The sequence below is a fragment of the Thunnus albacares genome, chromosome 7, assembly GCF_914725855.1.
Source record: "Thunnus albacares chromosome 7, fThuAlb1.1, whole genome shotgun sequence".
NCBI lineage: Eukaryota > Metazoa > Chordata > Actinopteri > Scombriformes > Scombridae > Thunnus > Thunnus albacares.
The window spans coordinates 18,635,823-18,653,417 of record NC_058112.1 but is presented as its reverse complement, the minus strand read 5'-3'; the positions used below and the strand labels follow the sequence as shown (position 1 = coordinate 18,653,417).

At 41.2% G+C, this 17,595-nt stretch overlaps 1 protein-coding gene across 8 annotated transcripts in view; it reads left to right on the top strand.

The window, feature by feature from the left end:
• tln2b (talin 2b) overlaps nt 1–17,595 on the top strand; it is an 85,086-nt gene that overhangs the window by 38,588 nt on the left and 28,903 nt on the right. For all 8 annotated transcript variants that reach the window (XM_044356314.1, XM_044356313.1, XM_044356311.1 and 5 more), the window contains exons 7-26: nt 2,356–2,483; nt 2,800–2,863; nt 3,059–3,163; nt 5,416–5,571; nt 6,302–6,403; nt 6,513–6,589; nt 7,744–7,927; nt 8,457–8,570; nt 8,988–9,096; nt 9,749–9,957; nt 10,185–10,283; nt 10,968–11,135; nt 11,484–11,778; nt 13,374–13,540; nt 14,393–14,521; nt 15,753–15,866; nt 16,046–16,159; nt 16,281–16,415; nt 16,659–16,787; nt 16,924–17,026. In XM_044356314.1, the coding sequence (XP_044212249.1) occupies nt 2,356–2,483; nt 2,800–2,863; nt 3,059–3,163; nt 5,416–5,571; nt 6,302–6,403; nt 6,513–6,589; nt 7,744–7,927; nt 8,457–8,570; nt 8,988–9,096; nt 9,749–9,957; nt 10,185–10,283; nt 10,968–11,135; nt 11,484–11,778; nt 13,374–13,540; nt 14,393–14,521; nt 15,753–15,866; nt 16,046–16,159; nt 16,281–16,415; nt 16,659–16,787; nt 16,924–17,026 (2,701 nt within the window). The remainder of the gene's footprint in view (nt 1–2,355; nt 2,484–2,799; nt 2,864–3,058; nt 3,164–5,415; nt 5,572–6,301; nt 6,404–6,512; nt 6,590–7,743; nt 7,928–8,456; nt 8,571–8,987; nt 9,097–9,748; nt 9,958–10,184; nt 10,284–10,967; nt 11,136–11,483; nt 11,779–13,373; nt 13,541–14,392; nt 14,522–15,752; nt 15,867–16,045; nt 16,160–16,280; nt 16,416–16,658; nt 16,788–16,923; nt 17,027–17,595) is intronic.

Below are 17,595 nucleotides of genomic sequence, written 5' to 3'. Positions count from 1 at the left end.
ACTTATTAGCCAGTATCCTGATCGAACACTCCATGCGTTTAGTTGTTTCAGTGTTTCCCTATGTCAGCATTTATATTTATGGCTGTATTATGCTCTGTGCTCTGCACAGGCCACCATGGACTGGTTGACCTCATTGTAGCCTCAGGCTGTATGTGTCACAGCTTCTGATGTCTTTTGCTACACTTCCACTCATGCAGCTCTATTAAACAACCGTGGAACCAGTGCCTGTATCATTAAGAGAAATTCAGGGTTTCGCCTCACTGTCTTGTCTGTTGACATACATAGTTGGATTATATGACCAAAAGAGACACTGTACCTGTATGATGTTTGCTTATTTTGAGGTTTGACAGTTGTTTTAATGAACATTGAATGTAATACCAGACTGAATAATAACAGTTTCCTCCACAAAATTGTTTAGACAAGACGAGGTGATCCTCACACATAGTTTGTAGATGAACACTAGCCAAACTTAATATACATACATTTTGCAGGGTGAAATAGTGCCTCTTCTTCCTTATATTTCTGAAAAGTATATTTATTCTTTATGATTTCAGTGGAGGTATTGTTTCTCTTGGGCGAGGAAGCCCACCTCTGTAATATACTATGTTCTGTGGACATATAGTATGTTGTTAGTAATGCAATGAGTAGTATCCCAGTTTTTAGCCTTATACTGTTTTTGATTTGAGATATTATTTTTATATGGAACATAGAGAAACCTGGTTATTCATATCTCTGTATTTGTGATTGTGACAGTATCCACTTTCTGATCACTTGTGTGTCAATGCAGCCATGTCATTGACTCCTCCACATCTAGTCACACAATATCATTTCTGAGTTATCGCAGCATTTGAGGATGAACGCACACTTCTAACTGCCTGACTACTGTTGTGTCATCTCTTATCTATTGGATTTGACTTCTCCGTCTTATCACAACTGATGGAGGTTGAGAGCAGCAACCGATAAAATGTATCCTTCTCACTACCTGTGTTAAACTTTCAGTTTCATTTTACTTTGTACATCATCATGACATGATTTATCATCATATCATTATTTTACTGACTAAGCACTGGGTAATTCAAGTTGAGGATGCATCTGTGAAACCAGGATAAGATGTTTACATCCAACAGTATCCTAGTTTCTATCAGAGTACTCCAGAAAGCACATTGGGGTTCTCAAAACTGGGATAAGGGCTTACCCAGGTTTCTTAAACCAGGATATGATGTTCATATGTGTAAACACATGATCTTGATCACATGATGCATTACTCTACTTCTCTTTTAAATGTTGACTTTTACATCTAGTTCTCCCATTATTCCCAGCATCTTACTTCACAATACTACACTCTAGTGAGCAGAGTGCACCAAAGTGAACGGCATGTGTGAGGGCTAATTTTAGAGTGTCTTCTTGTGTTCAGTAAGAGCTTATGTACCCCACTGTGAATTGCACTGGGGAAAGGACTTGATTGTGAGTGGAGGAGATTGTTGTCCTCATTACAGCAGTAAGCTGCTGCTTAGTTTTTCATTGATGTAATGGGACGCAAGAATGAGTCAAGTCCACACTGTGTGCTGATATGCTAATGCTAAAAGCACTGACGGAGCCTTTCTCACTGTCAGCAAGGCCTCTCAGCTTTTGGAGCCATTAATTTTGCAGCAGTGAACTAGAAAGAGAAGAGAGTGAGAGAAGACAGAGAGTCAGAGTGAGAGGCAGAGCTGACTGCCCCCTGGAGAAAACAGCACACACTGACAACCATTTGAAAGATGTCAACAAAGGCTTCTCCCTCCCCATCTTCCTAAATGATAAAGATAATGTAGACAGGCTGGCTGAAAAGGCATTGAAACATAAGTGATGTCTCAGCAGCACCAAACAGGCATAAGCCTTTTTCTATTTTTTTTTGCACAGTGGGAAAATACATTCAGTCATTAGATTTCTTAACAACATATTGAGGGCTAGTCTGTAATGCAGATGGGATATTGTGAAAGACTGAGATGCATTTCTGTAATGTGTTTTCCTTTTTAATAACACATAATGGGCTGTGATGACAAATTGTTGAAGCAGTTACATTTGAAAGCCGGCACAATGGCTTTTATTGTCACAAACAAGTCTTATTTGGCTCCCCTGTGTAGATGAGTTTCAGTTATGACGTCCCTGCTCTACAAACACATTTAGTCATTCACTTAGAAGGCATCCTCTCTGAAGCCATAGTGGATTCAAAGCATACAATGAAGTGCTCATTTACGGAGCTGTGTTCGGTGAATTTTGGATAATTCTGCCTTTTCAGTTCTGTCATTTTCCTGGTTGTGTGGTACTGCCTTCCAGTCACTCCCACACCCTTTCCTCTCCTTATTTCTCCTCCAGGCTAGGGACGATATATTGAATGGATCCCACCCTGTCTCCTTTGATAAAGCCTGTGAGTTCGCAGGGATCCAGGCTCAGATCCAGTTTGGACCCCACGCAGAGCACAAACACAAGCCTGGATTTCTGGAGTAAGTTTTTTTTTAAAATCAAAGAGATGCATTAACTCTAACTTTCACATTTACTCTCTGAGGCCTCTTGTACTTTCATATGTTCACTTCACAGCCGTGCATGTACAGTGGTTATATCCTTCTGCTTCAGTACAGGCTGTTACTTCAGGGATTTCCTCCACTGGAAAGCTTAGGGGTGATATCAGCTGTTACAACTGTTGTCTGATATGTAGGCAGTAAGGCAAGAATGACCTCATATGTTGAGGCATGTTAATAGAAAAGGAAATGCCTGTAGCTCAAAAGAGTAACCATTTAAAAATGTCATTTATCTCCATAGCCTGAAGGAGTTCCTACCTAAAGAGTACATCAAGCAGAGAGGGTCCGAGAAGAAAATATTCCAAGTATGTACATTACATTGCTGAAATGTCGCATTTAAAAAATAGTGTCTTTGAGACTCAAGGGAATTATAGTCATTTGTTCTCTGCTGACGCATAAATTGAGAAAGTAGAAACCATGTTCTGTAGGTCACAGCATTTCAGGTATGTGAAGATGTAATGATCATTCTAAGGAGCTGGAGATTGTTGTTCTGTGTCCAGGAACATAAAAATTGTGGAGAGATGACGGAGATTGAGGCAAAAGTGAAGTATGTGAAGCTTGCCAGGTCCTTGCAGACATATGGAGTGTCCTTCTTCCTGGTGAAGGTAAGAGCTAAAACAATGCTAATTTACACCCATATAAAAGGTAAATTAGTGAAAAATAAGAAAAATATTCACCAATTTATTACATACATTGAATTCAGACAATAATCTAATTGCTCACGTTCATAAAAAAGTTATCTCAGCCATTTAATGACAATTTCAGTTGTGTTTTTTGGGGGGGAGTTTTTTTGGCTGGACTGGCCACAGACCAGCCCTATAACCCTGAATGTCTATCCGTCTCTGACTCACTGAGTGATGAAGTTACACTATTGGTTGGCCAATGAGAAAGCAGAGGCTAATGGTAAAACCAAACTGCCTGTCATCAACATCCATCATAACTTACAGACCGACTTCTTGGTTCAACTTTGAAGTTAGATAAAGGATTATGAGGGACGCTCACTTTTGGTTTAACCTTCAAAAAAAAAATGTTAGATAATCTGACTAAACTTGTTTACAAGTGTGATTGTCTGACCTCTTGTATAGCTTGGCCTGTCTGACTTGGTTGTAGTAATGTTACAGTGATCCAAGATCTCAGCAGTAAACTTAATGAGATCAATGTTCTCATAACTGCTAGAAATGGTGGCCAAAGCCATGAAAAGAAGAAGAAATTTCCTAATAATTACTGAGCAATATCAGTTTAATGATACACCTGGTTGTAGCAAGCAGACACATAATGCTTCTGTGCTAATGAGTGGCAGCTGTAATTAGAAAGCTGTTCTGAAATGCACTATGGTGTTAAACAGGTATGAAAGCTTGTTGAAAACACCAAAAGCCCATTACCACAACAAATTAGAAGATTCAGAGTGGAAGCTTGTGCATTTGCCGTTCAGTAGCACATTCGGTGCTGTGAAATACTTATGACAATAGCGATTCTGTTGTGCTCTGGCTTAGTGAACACAATAGTGGAATGGAAGTGCAGCATGCGAATAGTATGAAGTCTTACCAGCAGGTATTGTAAAAGCTCTCTGACAGCAGCCCACTTGGATACAAACTTTCCGGAAAGAGGGCAAAAGAGGAAGAGTGCATTTGTGTGCTGGGCTCTTAATGGATGATAAATGGGATGTTTGGCCCTGTAGTTAAGGCAGACTGCGGGGTTCCGATTATCTTTGTGCACAAGTGTGTGTATGGACGATTGCATGTGCATCTACATGTACAAGCGCAGTCTGTGTTCGATGAGGAAATGTAGTGATGGAGATTTCAAGACTGTTAAATAATTCACTACAGCTGCACTCTGCTGTTGTTGCTAGCAGAGGCAAAAGCACAGACCTGGGTTTTTTGAGGCAAAGTCTGTGAGTTTATTGTAACCTTCCATTTCTCATCTGTCAGTCTTTAATCACTGCAGGTTTCAGGTTGGCAAGAGCTCTCACAGTTCTTCACAAATATGGAAATATTGTAGAGTATATTGGGAGAAAAGAACCTTGGTGCCTGCAGGCATGCATGCAGGTGTGTACAATATAAAGCCCCCCTCTATTGTGATTCTTGCACAAGCAGATTTTCCCAAACCTTAACCAAGGTTAAACAATTTAAAATAATCTCATACCCAGCTACCCACTTAAGATAAGAAAATCCTGCTTGAGAACATCCTGCTTGAATTCAACATGGATAATTATGACGTTCAAATAATGTAACCTAAAACAATGGAAGTTTTTAATAAACCTTTGTGTGTCGCTATCATGATCACTGGGATAATGTTATCTGTCCTTGTGTTTAAGAGCCCTGAACCTAGAAGCTGTTTCACTTACTGGCCTTTGTGTGATTCTCAGAGCTCTCCATTTTGACCTAGTGATAAAAAACAATAACCCTGAGACATGAAACATACATATTTTAACTCCCCCGTCTCTACAAACTGCTAATTTTTGTATTGTCCTCTGCACCCCTGGAGGGGCGCCAAGTGTAGGCTCGGCCTCTGAAGTGAGCTGTAATAGATTTTCAGTGGGCAGAGAGTGGAGGCCACTGGAGCTGGTCAGGCAGAGAGCCGGTGGAAGCACCATGCTGGTGTGCTGATAATGACTAAAGCCTGTGGAGACCCTGTTCAATAAAGCAGCAGTTAAACAAGGCTGAACTCTGCTGGGTCAGTTCACAGCTGCCCCTCTCCTCCTCCATTTAGGGCCTCAAGCCACGTGTGCAGCATGTGTATTACAAAAGCACCAGCAGCAGAATGGCACAACGATTTTTGTATTCGCGCCTTGAATGAATCATCTGTGTAGGTGTTTAGCACCGATATAAATGCTGTCTGATGTTTTCCTATCTGACAGGAAAAGATGAAGGGTAAAAATAAGCTGGTCCCGCGGCTCCTGGGAATAACCAAAGAGTCGGTGATGCGAGTGGATGAGAAGACCAAGGATGTGGTGCAGGAGTGGCCACTTACAACAGTCAAGAGATGGGCTGCCTCCCCCAAGAGCTTCACCCTGGTACTGTGTGACTCTCTGCATCAAGTCCTCAGCACTACTCAGAGAGTCAGACGTTATACACTCCTAATCCTGTGCACATATGGTGTGATTTACACAACTCTGCATCCCACATTCAGTCTCTCCCCCAGTTTTCAATTTCTAGCACAAACAGCATCCTCAAAATTGTTGAGACCTCAGACTACAATATTGAATGTTTTCAGCATACTAGGCGGCTATTTCATCCGAGTTAACAATAGATGCCTTGGGAAGAATGTGCACACTTTGGATGTATTATTTATCTGAAAGCCTTTTTGATTTTCTTTACCAGCTGTTGGCAACAGTACTGTGAATACTACATTTAAAGATTAATAGATTATGCAAATTTATAAAAAAAATACTCTGAGGTGTATTTGCCAACATTGATTTAAACTCAAAATATTCACCCTTGTGTTTATGTAGAATGCTTTGTGTGAGAGATTCACCACATCTCTTTTTTAATCAGCTCTTTGGAGAAATGGGATGTGCCATAGGAGCCAGTCAATTTTTCTTTTCTTTAAATGTAGAAATGATGAAGGTGTTGCCAACTTTATTTAAAACCTCACTCCGATTGAGGCGATTTTTTTCATCCGTGATCAATCTTTAAGGCTCCTATTAGTTGTAGAAAGTTTTTTGAATGTTAGATAGATGCTAAAATACTTAAATAACATTTGATTTGCCCTGAATCTCTGCTTTGTCTCAATGCTTTACAAAGGATTTCGGAGAGTACCAGGAGAGTTACTACTCTGTTCAGACTACAGAAGGAGAGCAGATATCCCAGCTTATTGCTGGATACATTGACATCATTCTTAAGAAGGCAAGCAATTAAAAACACAGTTCTTTTGAATTGATACACCATACATCTACTTCTTTATACATTTAGTCATCACTGTTCACTGTGATGTTTGTTGCTCATCTCTCTACAGAAGCAGAGTAAGGATCGTTTTGGCCTTGAGGGAGACGAGGAATCCACCATGCTGGAGGAATCGGTTTCCCCTAAGAAGTGAGTAGTGCTCATGTATTATCTACTCTACTGTCTCTGCACTAATAAGTGCAGGGTAATGCTGACCATTCTGATTCAGCGAACACAGTACCCTAGTTGTTCTTCATGAGTTTAAACCTCGCTGTGTAATTGTGCATGTAATTACATTTCAGCCTGCCCAGCATAGTACCCCCAAGAAAGGTAATGTTAGAATTAAACACAAAAACATCACTTCGAATTTGAAAATCACCCCATTCTCATTTTTTAAATTGCTTCATTGTATGATTTTTGTTTTTGCAAAACTAGACACAAAACCTGCCTCGGGGTAAAGCTGCTAAATTATCATATTTTTTCATGAAAGAAAGCTGCATCATTTGGAAGTGAAAATATCATGCAGGTTAAGATATCATTTGTTGGAAGCTGTTCTGTTCCGTCATTTTTTATCTCCCAGTTGGTGGCTGTCTCTCCTGATTTTCCCATGTAGCTTAGTGACTGATGGAAATTAAGGTAATGCTGGTGGACCGGGGCTCTATCACACAGAGCTTGGAAATTTGTTGTCACTGGAAATCCACATGGCTCTTAGTGAAACCACTCTCTGGCAGAATGGGGCATCATATTCCCGCTGCTTATGGGCCAATTGACTCATGTTGTGGTTCTCAGCACAAAAACATAATTGCTGCCTCTCAAAACAAGCCATAATTAACCAATGGAGTCAGGAGCATCTGTTGAGCTGGGCAGGAAAACAGACATTTTTCTGTACATTTTTTTTTTTACTGACAATGCCTACTCACCATGGGAACAGTTGTTAGCATGATAATTGTTTTAATTATAATTTTGTCATTTTTGCCATCTAAATTAGTGACAGTTGCATCTGGAACAGCTATCAGAATTTAGAAATGCACTCACAAGTAATACAAAAGAAAATGATCAACTCTAAAACACCTCCATAAGTCAGTTTGCAGAACTGTCTAGACGTCCAGACAATTATCCAAACATAGGATATGTTTAGATCCCCTGCTTTCATTTAGCTCCTTTCATTTAGCTTTTAAAGACTGCCAACTTAACCAGAAGGTAGCAGGTTCAATCCCTCCATGCATTCAGTGTATGTATGTTGAATAAACATGCACGTATACTGTTTTCTCATTCATTTTCCATATCCTACTCTCCTGTTGTAGGTCCACAATCCTGCAGCAGCAGTTCAACCGAGTGGGTCGTGTGGAGCATGGTTCAGTAGCACTTCCAGGTATCATTCGGTCAGGGTCCATTGGTGGTCCTGACACCTTCAATGTGGGAACTATGCCCTCTGCCCAGCAGCAGATCACCACAGGACAGATGCACAGAGGACACATGCCCCCGCTGGTGAGTACAAGCATTTTCAATTGCAAGCAAGGCAACAGCAAACATGGTGTCTCAAACAAATGCTCTATGCTGGATTTTAATATAAAATTGTAGCATCCAATGTTTAGACAATCTGTGCAATTTTGAATACCATGTGTGAACCCAAAAAAATCAAGGGGATGAGAAAATGATGAAGCACTGCTGCTATGCTCAACGCTTTGATTTTTTAAAATATCAGAACACAATGTCGAGGTACATTTTTCTCACATGTTTTATGTAAATCCGGTCTGCAGTGTTTGAAATATTGTTTGTGGTTTCTGCTGTCAACAATGAACCACAATGATCAATATGATTAGAGCTGTAAGTGAGAAAGGGAGCAAAAAGTTCCTCGTACTCACGCTAAAAGCCCATCTGTCTCCTGTGGTTTATACATTAGACTGCAAAATCATGAGTTTCACAATTTTGCACCCACATACAATGCATGCCATGTATTTAGATTGCTTTTGTTCAGTCATTTTCACAGTGTGTGTCTGTTGTTTGTTGTTGTTAGAGTCTGGCCCAGCAGGCCCTGATGGGGACGATCAACAGCAGTATGCAGGCTGTGCAGCAGGCCCAGGCTGACCTGGGACATGTAGATAATCTGCCTCCACTGGGCCATGACTTGGTGCGTCTCCTATCCTCTTTCTTCACAGTTTTGAAAAATACTTTAGGAAATATGCAGCATGAATAAATACAATACCCCTCCACATCCATTCATTCACAGCAACTCCCCAAGTTCCACTTTTCTAACACTTAGGAATGTGTGCTTTCTGCTAGTACAGCCTCTGATTTTGCAAAGCAGAGACAGTTTATAGAGAATCAAGCTTTCTCATCACACCAAAGTCCGTATTTTTTCTCAAATATAATTAGGTTTTAGAGCTGACTGTAAATATGGAGGCTGTATTTAATGCTTGAGTGTTTCCAAAGCCGTAGGTGTTGTACAGCCCTAGTCCTTTAATCCTGCTCGAGAAAGTTTATATGACCTGAGAATCACCCACTGTGATGAAAGCCAATAGCTCTCCTTTTCCTCCTCCACCGAAAGGCATCCAGGGTTTGGGTTCAGAACAAAGTGGATGAATCCAAACATGAAATCCACTCTCAGGTTGACGCCATCACTGCTGGAACAGCATCTGTGGTCAATCTCACTGCAGGTGAGTGCCAAGGAGAATACTAAACAGATAGCTTGCTATCATTTTAAGTTTAAATTTGTTTCTGCACCAAAATTTGTGGATTATAACATCTGTGATAGACAAAGCTCTAAAGGAAATTGTCCTGTCATTACAAATAACGTTTATCCCTTCATTATTGTAACCTAAGGTGCAAATCAATAAACATGTTTTTCCAAATCAGTGATAAACACTCGCTGATGATAGGCCCTGACTTTCTTTTAAACAAGGGAACACTTCTCATTTCTGTGATAAATATTTCTACTGATAAATCAATCTTGTTGTTCTGAAGCTCACCTTACTGGCAGTGCCTCTCTTTGCTTCCCCATGCTGCTTGGCACAATTCCAGCCAAGTTCCTGCCAGCCTTTTGCAGGGTTTTAATCTTACCTCACCATCTGTTTGGTTGCACTTACACTCCCTCCACTATCCAATACAAAGTTTTTCTTCTTCACGGCCACTTGCTCCATCAACGTGCTAATCTCCGTGGAACCATTTCAAATAGGCTCTAATTATGACACTGACACTGATGTGTGTGTTACAACATATGACACACAAGCTGCCCCGTGGGTTAGCTGAATCGATGTGACAGCAGCACAACAAATTAAGTTTGTAATCATAGCCATCTATCCTCCGCAGGTGAGCCCACAGAAACTGACTACACGGCGGTCGGCTGCGCCATCACCACCATCTCCTCCAACCTCACAGAAATGTCCAAGGGTGTCAAGCTGCTTGCAGCATTAATGGATGATGAGGTGGGCAGTGGACACAAGCTCATGGGTGCTGCCAGGATGCTGGCAGGAGCTGTGTCAGATCTGCTCAGATCTGTTGAGCCTGCAGCCGCTGAGGTGAGACGCCCACTGATTATTCATGATAATCCCAGTAGCCACAAAGACACATGCAGTAATGAACTTGCATGCTTTTTCTCTGTATTGCTGTCCCACTGAAGATGTATTACGGAAGTGTTTTCTGGAACGATTTTTGATCCAGAAGTCTGTTTTAGATATATCACAGAGGCCTCTGTGAGAACAGGCCAGGGCACTGTAATGAATGTGGTGATGTCATCTCCATACAGCCCAGACAGACGGTGCTGACTGCGGCAGGAAGCATCGGACAGGCCAGCGGGGACCTGCTCCGTCACATGGGGGAGGGCGAGACCGATGAGAAGTTCCAGGTTGGACACCACCCACTCACTGTTCCTATGACACTGCCGGCCAAACAGGAAGATACACACTTTCTCAGGCCTCCTCTAAAAATGTCAATACACAATTATGTAATGGCTTTTATTATTAGAATGTTACTTTATGTGGATGTTATAATGTAGTGGCAGGAGGAGAGCTTTTAGCAGTAAATGACAATACAGTGTACCAGCCATTCATTTACACAAGATTATCTGTAGCCTTCACTATCTACCTCTTTTCTTCTTTTACAGTGAAATTAATTTACCTGCCACATACACATCTTTTTATTTCTTAGATGTCCTCTTACATCCTTGGTAACACCTTGCTTTTCTCTTAAGTGTTAATCCCTGAAGAGGAGGGCTCATATATCATCCATCTTCTTGGTCTCATGGACTTTGAGCCAAAAACACTCTATTGGATGCAGATCAGTGGAATTTGTAATCCTATTGCAACACATAATAACACAGTTATAATTTATTATTAACACCCTTAACTCCATACTCACCATCTGCCTCTTGCTTAAGTTATTTATACTGTTAGACTACTGCTGTTCTGGTGCATTAGATGTCCAGTATATCAAGTGAATGAGTAGAAAACATTTACTCTCCTGGTCCCTTCAGACACATGTGCGCAGCTGTGGTGTGTTTCAGTGAAGGACATTGATTAATATGTTGCAGGACACCCTGATGAATCTGGCCAAAGCAGTGGCCAATGCAGCTGCTATGTTAGTCCTGAAGGCCAAGAATGTGGCCCAGGTGGCTGAGGACACCATATTGCAGAACCGGGTGATTGCAGCTGCCACTCAGTGTGCCCTGTCCACCTCACAGCTGGTAGCCTGCACCAAGGTACTGAACTAAAACTTGTTCATCTCAGCAGCCAAGTAGGTAGAGGACATACCACCAGGCATGAAATTATGCAAGCAAAGTGTATTACATTGGATGTAGTATGTTATGGAAATGTGCAATATTGACCCTGTTTATTCAAAAACATTTTTAAAGTTAATTTGTGTCTTATCTTGAATGAAATAATGCTTTACCAGAAACTAATGAAACAGTTCCATGTTTTACTGTAAAAGACCAATTTGTTGTGTGTAGTCATGAAAGAAGAATAACTGTAGATGTAGTTTAATATCAAAATAGTCTTCAATTCTTGTGATTCATCTGAGTTTCTGCCAAATACTTTGTGTTTTGCAGGTGGTGAGCCCAACCATCAGCTCCCCAGTGTGTCAGGAGCAGCTTGTCGAGGCTGGGAAACTGGTGGACCGGTCAGTGGAAACCTGCGTCAAAGCTTGCCGCTCGGCCAGTGACGACGGCGAGCTGCTGAAACAAGTCGGAGCAGCAGCTGGCGTGGTGAGCCAGGCTCTCAGCGACCTGCTGCAGCATGTCCGCCACTACGCCAGCTGTGGAGAGCCCATTGGACGTTACGACCAGGCCACGGACACGATCATGAATGTGACAGAGAACATTTTCACTTCCATGGGTGATGCTGGTGAGTATAAAGACGCGCTTAATGCTAGAGAAGGATGTGGGTGAAGTCCAGTTAAAAATGATTTCAATTAAAGTTGTTTGGTATCTTTGGTATGTTTATCCAAATCTGTTTACTCACTACAAGGACTAAACTGTAAAAAGAATGTTCTATGAATACCTGCTTTCACTGGGCTAGTTTTAGTGTGTTTTGACTGTACTGAGGGCCTTAAGATATTGTCCGTGTTTGTGTCCATGTTAAGTGATCTTTAAAAACCTTGTTGAAATATTTTCTTAAATCAGGCTATTTGTTATGGTTCAAACCATAAGGCTGAAGAATTCCCAAAGCCAGCCAGTTCTCAAGGGGTTGTAGGAAACATGTCATCCAAAACCACTACAGAGCTCCCAATCTGGTCTCAATCAGCATCAGGGAGGCTTTGAATTTTAAAAGGAAACACATGACCTGGGCATTTTTGGAAAGACAAACTTTTTTTTTCTTCTATAAATCAACACAAAAAGAAGGAAAATCTGTAGCCATACATCAGCATTCAGTGATTAAAGTTCATTCTACAGATAGAGTATTGGTTTATTCCCAAGGCCATAAGATGTAGGTTGTAAAGCACCTAGATGTCTTGTCGTTCATAGACTTCACTGGGTGAGTTATTTCCAGCTGGAGGTGGGTGTTTGGGAAACAGCTTTTTATAGCAGGTGTGTGGGGAGATGTTACATATATTCCGAAGACTTTTGTTTGTGTGAGAGAGGATGACTCACTCGAAACCTTCAGCTATAAGAGTAGATGAAGGTGAAAATAATGATGTGACTATACAAGATGAGCACAATTACAGACATCTCTTACTGATGCAGCAGGGTTGGATGATGATATCCAACTTGAGTTGATAAGATTTTGCTAGGCAGTTTCTACTGCAATAATCTTCCCTTTAATATCTATGTTTATATTAGTCCAGTTCTGCAAACCAGTGCACAGGACTGCTTTCCTTCTGTATTGGATTTACAGGATTTTTTTTATCAATGTAATGAAGTGACTTGATTTGTCGGGCATTTAACTAGAACTAGAAAACTAACTAGATTAGCTGGAAACAAACATTCCATCTGGTTATTTTATCTACAATTTCTCTGTTGAATATCTGAGAAATTTACTATATCTATACTATACCACAGCATATATTGATAGGTATACTGTGATAGAATATTTCATCCATATCACCCACCCCTATTCACATGTGTCAGCACTGATGAGGCGCTGTCAGCAGTTAAAATATGTGTGTTAAGATGTGGCCACGCTAATCCATCACTGACACAAATCTGACTAAAAGTGTTTGCTGTTTGTCAAGGGAATTTCCATGTCACAAGAAACACATCTCCAATTCCGAGGGGTAAATGAATGATGACAGCTCTAAAACCCAACCATCACTTTCAAAAAGCTCCTTTGTCGAAATAGATACAAATCTACGACAATCTGCACAAAAAACAGCCATCAGCTTTGCAGCACCAAATGAATTCCACCTGTAACATGGCCTCGTCTCCGTGCCTCTAGTCTAGTTGATTTACGTTTGTGTGTGTGGACATCTGCCTTTATGTACATTCTGTATGTATGAATAGGTGAGATGGTGCGTCAGGCCAGGGTTCTTGCCCAAGCCACCTCTGATTTGGTCAATGCCATGAGATCTGATGCAGAGGCAGAGGTGGATGTTGACAACTCCAAGAAACTGCTGGCTGCAGCCAAACTCCTGGCTGATGCCACGGCTCGTATGGTAGAGGCTGCTAAGGTAAGAGTATAAGGTTTACTTTCACATTGTTATGCAATAAGTATGATTGATTATGTGCTTAAACATGTAACTAGTAATCTACTGACATACTTTACTTTAATAATATAATTGAATTGCTTTCCATCATAATTACATTACTTTGCTGTAGCTTAATTAGTAGTTTATTCCAAATTAATGCAGTAGTCGCATTTCTCATTAGTTTAACCTCATTACATGCAATCAGTTTGATACATAACTGTTGATATTGTGCATTGTATTTAGTTTCTTGTCTTCTGTCAGCTGTGTCACTGCCATGCTGTTCTCGTGTGTGTAATGTCATGTTGAATGCAGTGTTAAAAAATGAACTGAAGCAAATTGCTGTATTGCTTTCATTTGATAGAATACACATTTTTGGGCATTACTGTATGCGCTAGCTACCACCATCATTTCACATCCGAAATAAAAGGGTGCAGCATCAGTGGGTTTTAATAAGCCCCTGGCACTGTCGAGCAGGATATTATCAGTGTGAAACACCCAGGCAAGTGAAACGCTGTTTATGGCTCGTTAGATGTTTTTGATCTGTGACACATTAATCACCACATCACTGCCATTATCAAAGTGGAAGTGGGAATCTTGCACTGACGGTTTCCTTGGAAACTTTCAGAAAGCAGACAGAGCTAAATGCCTCTCACCATCTACTGTACAACATGTATAACCAGAGTTGTTTAACTTTCGTCGATGAGGTCTGATTGCTATTGTTATATAAGGTATGTATGCGTCATGATTACATGTGTCTGTGTGCACATCTGTGCCTGCGTGCTGGTTTTGTGTGTGTGTTTGTGTGTGTGTGTGTGTGTGTGTGTGTGTCCTCAGGGGGCAGCTGCCTACCCAGAGAATGAGGACCAGCAGCAGAGGCTCAGAGAGGCAGCTGAGGGGCTACGTGTAGCCACTAATGCTGCAGCTCAGAACGCGATAAAGAAAAAACTGGTCAACAGGCTAGAGGTGAGTCATAGGTGTCAGCATGGTTTCGTCTTTGTGTTGTTTGACCTTGATCAAAACAAAACTCTCCCCTGTGTTCCAAGAGGTCATGTTAACATGTCTTTCCAACATTCTGCCTTCCCTGTAATATAAACATAGTATATTTGTTGTAGAAATAAATGGTGTTTAGACATTAGGCAAAAGGAAACATATGCCTGGATGCAAATAATGAAATGCCTCAGCAGTCAAATATGGCCCATTTCAGTATATTTGTGTGTGTTATTTCTCTTTCCTGTAGCAGCGAGATATAAATCCCATTAGTGCCGTGAATGAACTATCTGAGTGTAAAGATCTGTGTTTAGCCCCTAGTATCAGTTTGGCCCTAATGACTAGCCCCTCTCTGCTCCAAAGCACCCAATGTTCAATTTCCTAGGCACATAAACTATGCATTAACCAGGGCTGGGATCAGCCAGCTATCAGACTTATATCTCAGTCTGCCTCCCTGCATCAGATGGTCACACTAATGGTGCTAATGGTTGCCTCCATCAAGGAAACGTGTGAGCCACTGAAGGAAGTGTTATGGATCTGCAAGTGTGCGTGTAAATTTTATCCCAGACACATTTAGGCCCCCTAAGACTCCCATAATCTTACTTGTTGTCTCCTGACCTGCTCATCTGGGTCTCCCCCCCGCATTCAGTTGCTGTGCAGATGTGCACATGCTCTTTTTCAGAGGTAAATACAGTAATCTATATAGAATATGAAATATAGAGAATGCTGCTTCTACCTCCCATGTCAACTCTACATGCAGTCTTTTTTGTTCTTCTCAGAATAACAATATCATGTATTCCGGGTTTCTCTTTTCATCTTCGCCTCCTCATCCATTCAACAGGGAATGTCTTCTCCTTCTGTTTTCAATCTTGTCTTCGCTTCAAAGCTAGTCTTATGCCTATGATTTAATGTAACTTAAGCAGTATATTTTTAGTGCTTTACTTTTGGAAACACAGCAATGTGAAAGTCATGCTGATCGTCTTATGAAATAAAGATTGAGCACGGCAATCCCACCCGTTTCCTCTTCTCACAAAACACTTTGGTTTGTGACCACTGATTAGAACAACTGTCTGAAAACAGAGCATGACAGCATAATACTGTACAGAGCAAAAGCAAATGTTACTTCTAGCCAGGCGTTGCTCTCTTTTACTTTGACCTAAATGATTATTACTATTAATGATTATTACTATTTGTATCTCCTGAGCAGATAGCTGCTAAGCAGGCTGCGGCTGCTGCTACTCAGACCATCGCAGCTGCCCAAAATGCTGCCGCTTCCAACAAAAACACAGTCTCACACCAACAGCTAGTACACAGCTGCAAGGTATGATCCTGTACTCTTTCTCATGTATTCTTTTTACTGCTGTTTTAAAGAATACTCTCAAATAATACACAGGAAAACTCAATCCTGAGGATATACTGTATATTGTCATAGAAGATGGCAGCCTTTCTCTCTCAGTCATGATTCTGCAGATATTAAACATACACTGTGTGCAAATGCAGGCAGTAGCAGATAGCATTCCCCAGTTGGTGCAGGGCATGAGGAGCAGCCAGGCCCAACCTGAGGAGCTGGGTGCCCAGCTTGCCCTCATCATGGCCAGCCAGAGCTTCTTACAGGTCAGAACTTTCTCCACAGCACTGTTAAAAACTATCGAACTCTCTGTCATCAGACACACAGAAAAAAAAACTGCTCGTTTAGTGCTTCTGAATTTGTTGTTGTTGTTTTTCTGTCCTTCAGCCTGGAAGTAAGATGGTGACCTCTGCGAAGTCAGCAGTTCCGACAGTGACTGACCAAGCTGCTGCTATGCAACTGGGCCAGTGTGCCAAAAACCTGGCTACCTGCCTGGCAGAGCTCAGGACTGCCACCCAGAAGGTATCTATACATAATACCGCTAGAGATAACAGGATTCATCTCACTGATGCAGGAAATTCGTTGCTATCTCTTGTGAAATATGATGTGAAATATGTTGTTTGCTGTAAGGCTGCACTTAGGTAAGCCCAGTTCTTTGATCTCATTTATAGATAGTAGGCGCAGCATATAGGATGTTATCCTGTCTGCTCGGCGTAATGGATGGGATGCATGTTAGTAACATTTATTTCCGTGTGTTGTTTGAAGGCCCATGAAGCATGTGGTCCTCTGGAGATCGACTCAGCCCTCAAAACAGTACAGACACTTAAGAGTGAACTTCAGGACGCCAAGATGTCTGTCATTGACAGTCAACTCAAACCTCTTCCTGGGGAAACGGTCAGTACATAGAAACATCTACTGTAAAGCTGAACTGAAACATTACAGTGTAGATATCAGAGCTTTTAAACCACGAGATGAGGCGATCACAGCTCTACATCAAATGGTGTATTTGTGTGTTCTGCTGCTCACACAGTTGGAGAGGTGTGCTCAGGATTTGGGAAGTACATCTAAGGCTGTGGGCTCCTCCATGGCTCAGCTGCTGACTTGTGCTGCACAGGGCAATGAACATTATACAGGTAAGAGAAGTGTATTCTACACAGAGAGCAAGTCTTAGGAGCTTAAGAAGCCATTTAACTAAATAATTTACTTCGGTCTAAATTAGTCACATTGCCTGAATGGGTTAGATATAATAAATACTTATGGATTGCTGACCGTAATTTTTTATTGAAAAAAGTAGTTTATTTAAACTGCGCCAAGTGTGAGGAAAGAGCAGGCAGAGAAAATTATGACTCCTTTATTTGTGCTTTCGCCATTGCTTTAAACTGAATTCTTTCAATCCAGCATGGCTGGGCTGTTTTGCCGTAAATTTTGGCTCAATTGTGGACCTCAGGGGAGGAGAGATGAAGACAGATAGAGAATAGCAGTTCTAACAATGAATGCTCCCAGGCAGCACTTCAAGCTGTGGCCCAGGGTGCTGCTAGGTACTCATTAATCTTATTTTCACTAGATTTAACATTCCATCAGCAAATGGCTCCACTTGGCTGGTTAATGCAATTTGATACAATTTGATGCTTTTCGTCTCTGTTCTATGTATAATAAGTTAAGGGCGCCTCCCATGTGGGGCCATATTTATTATATTAACTCA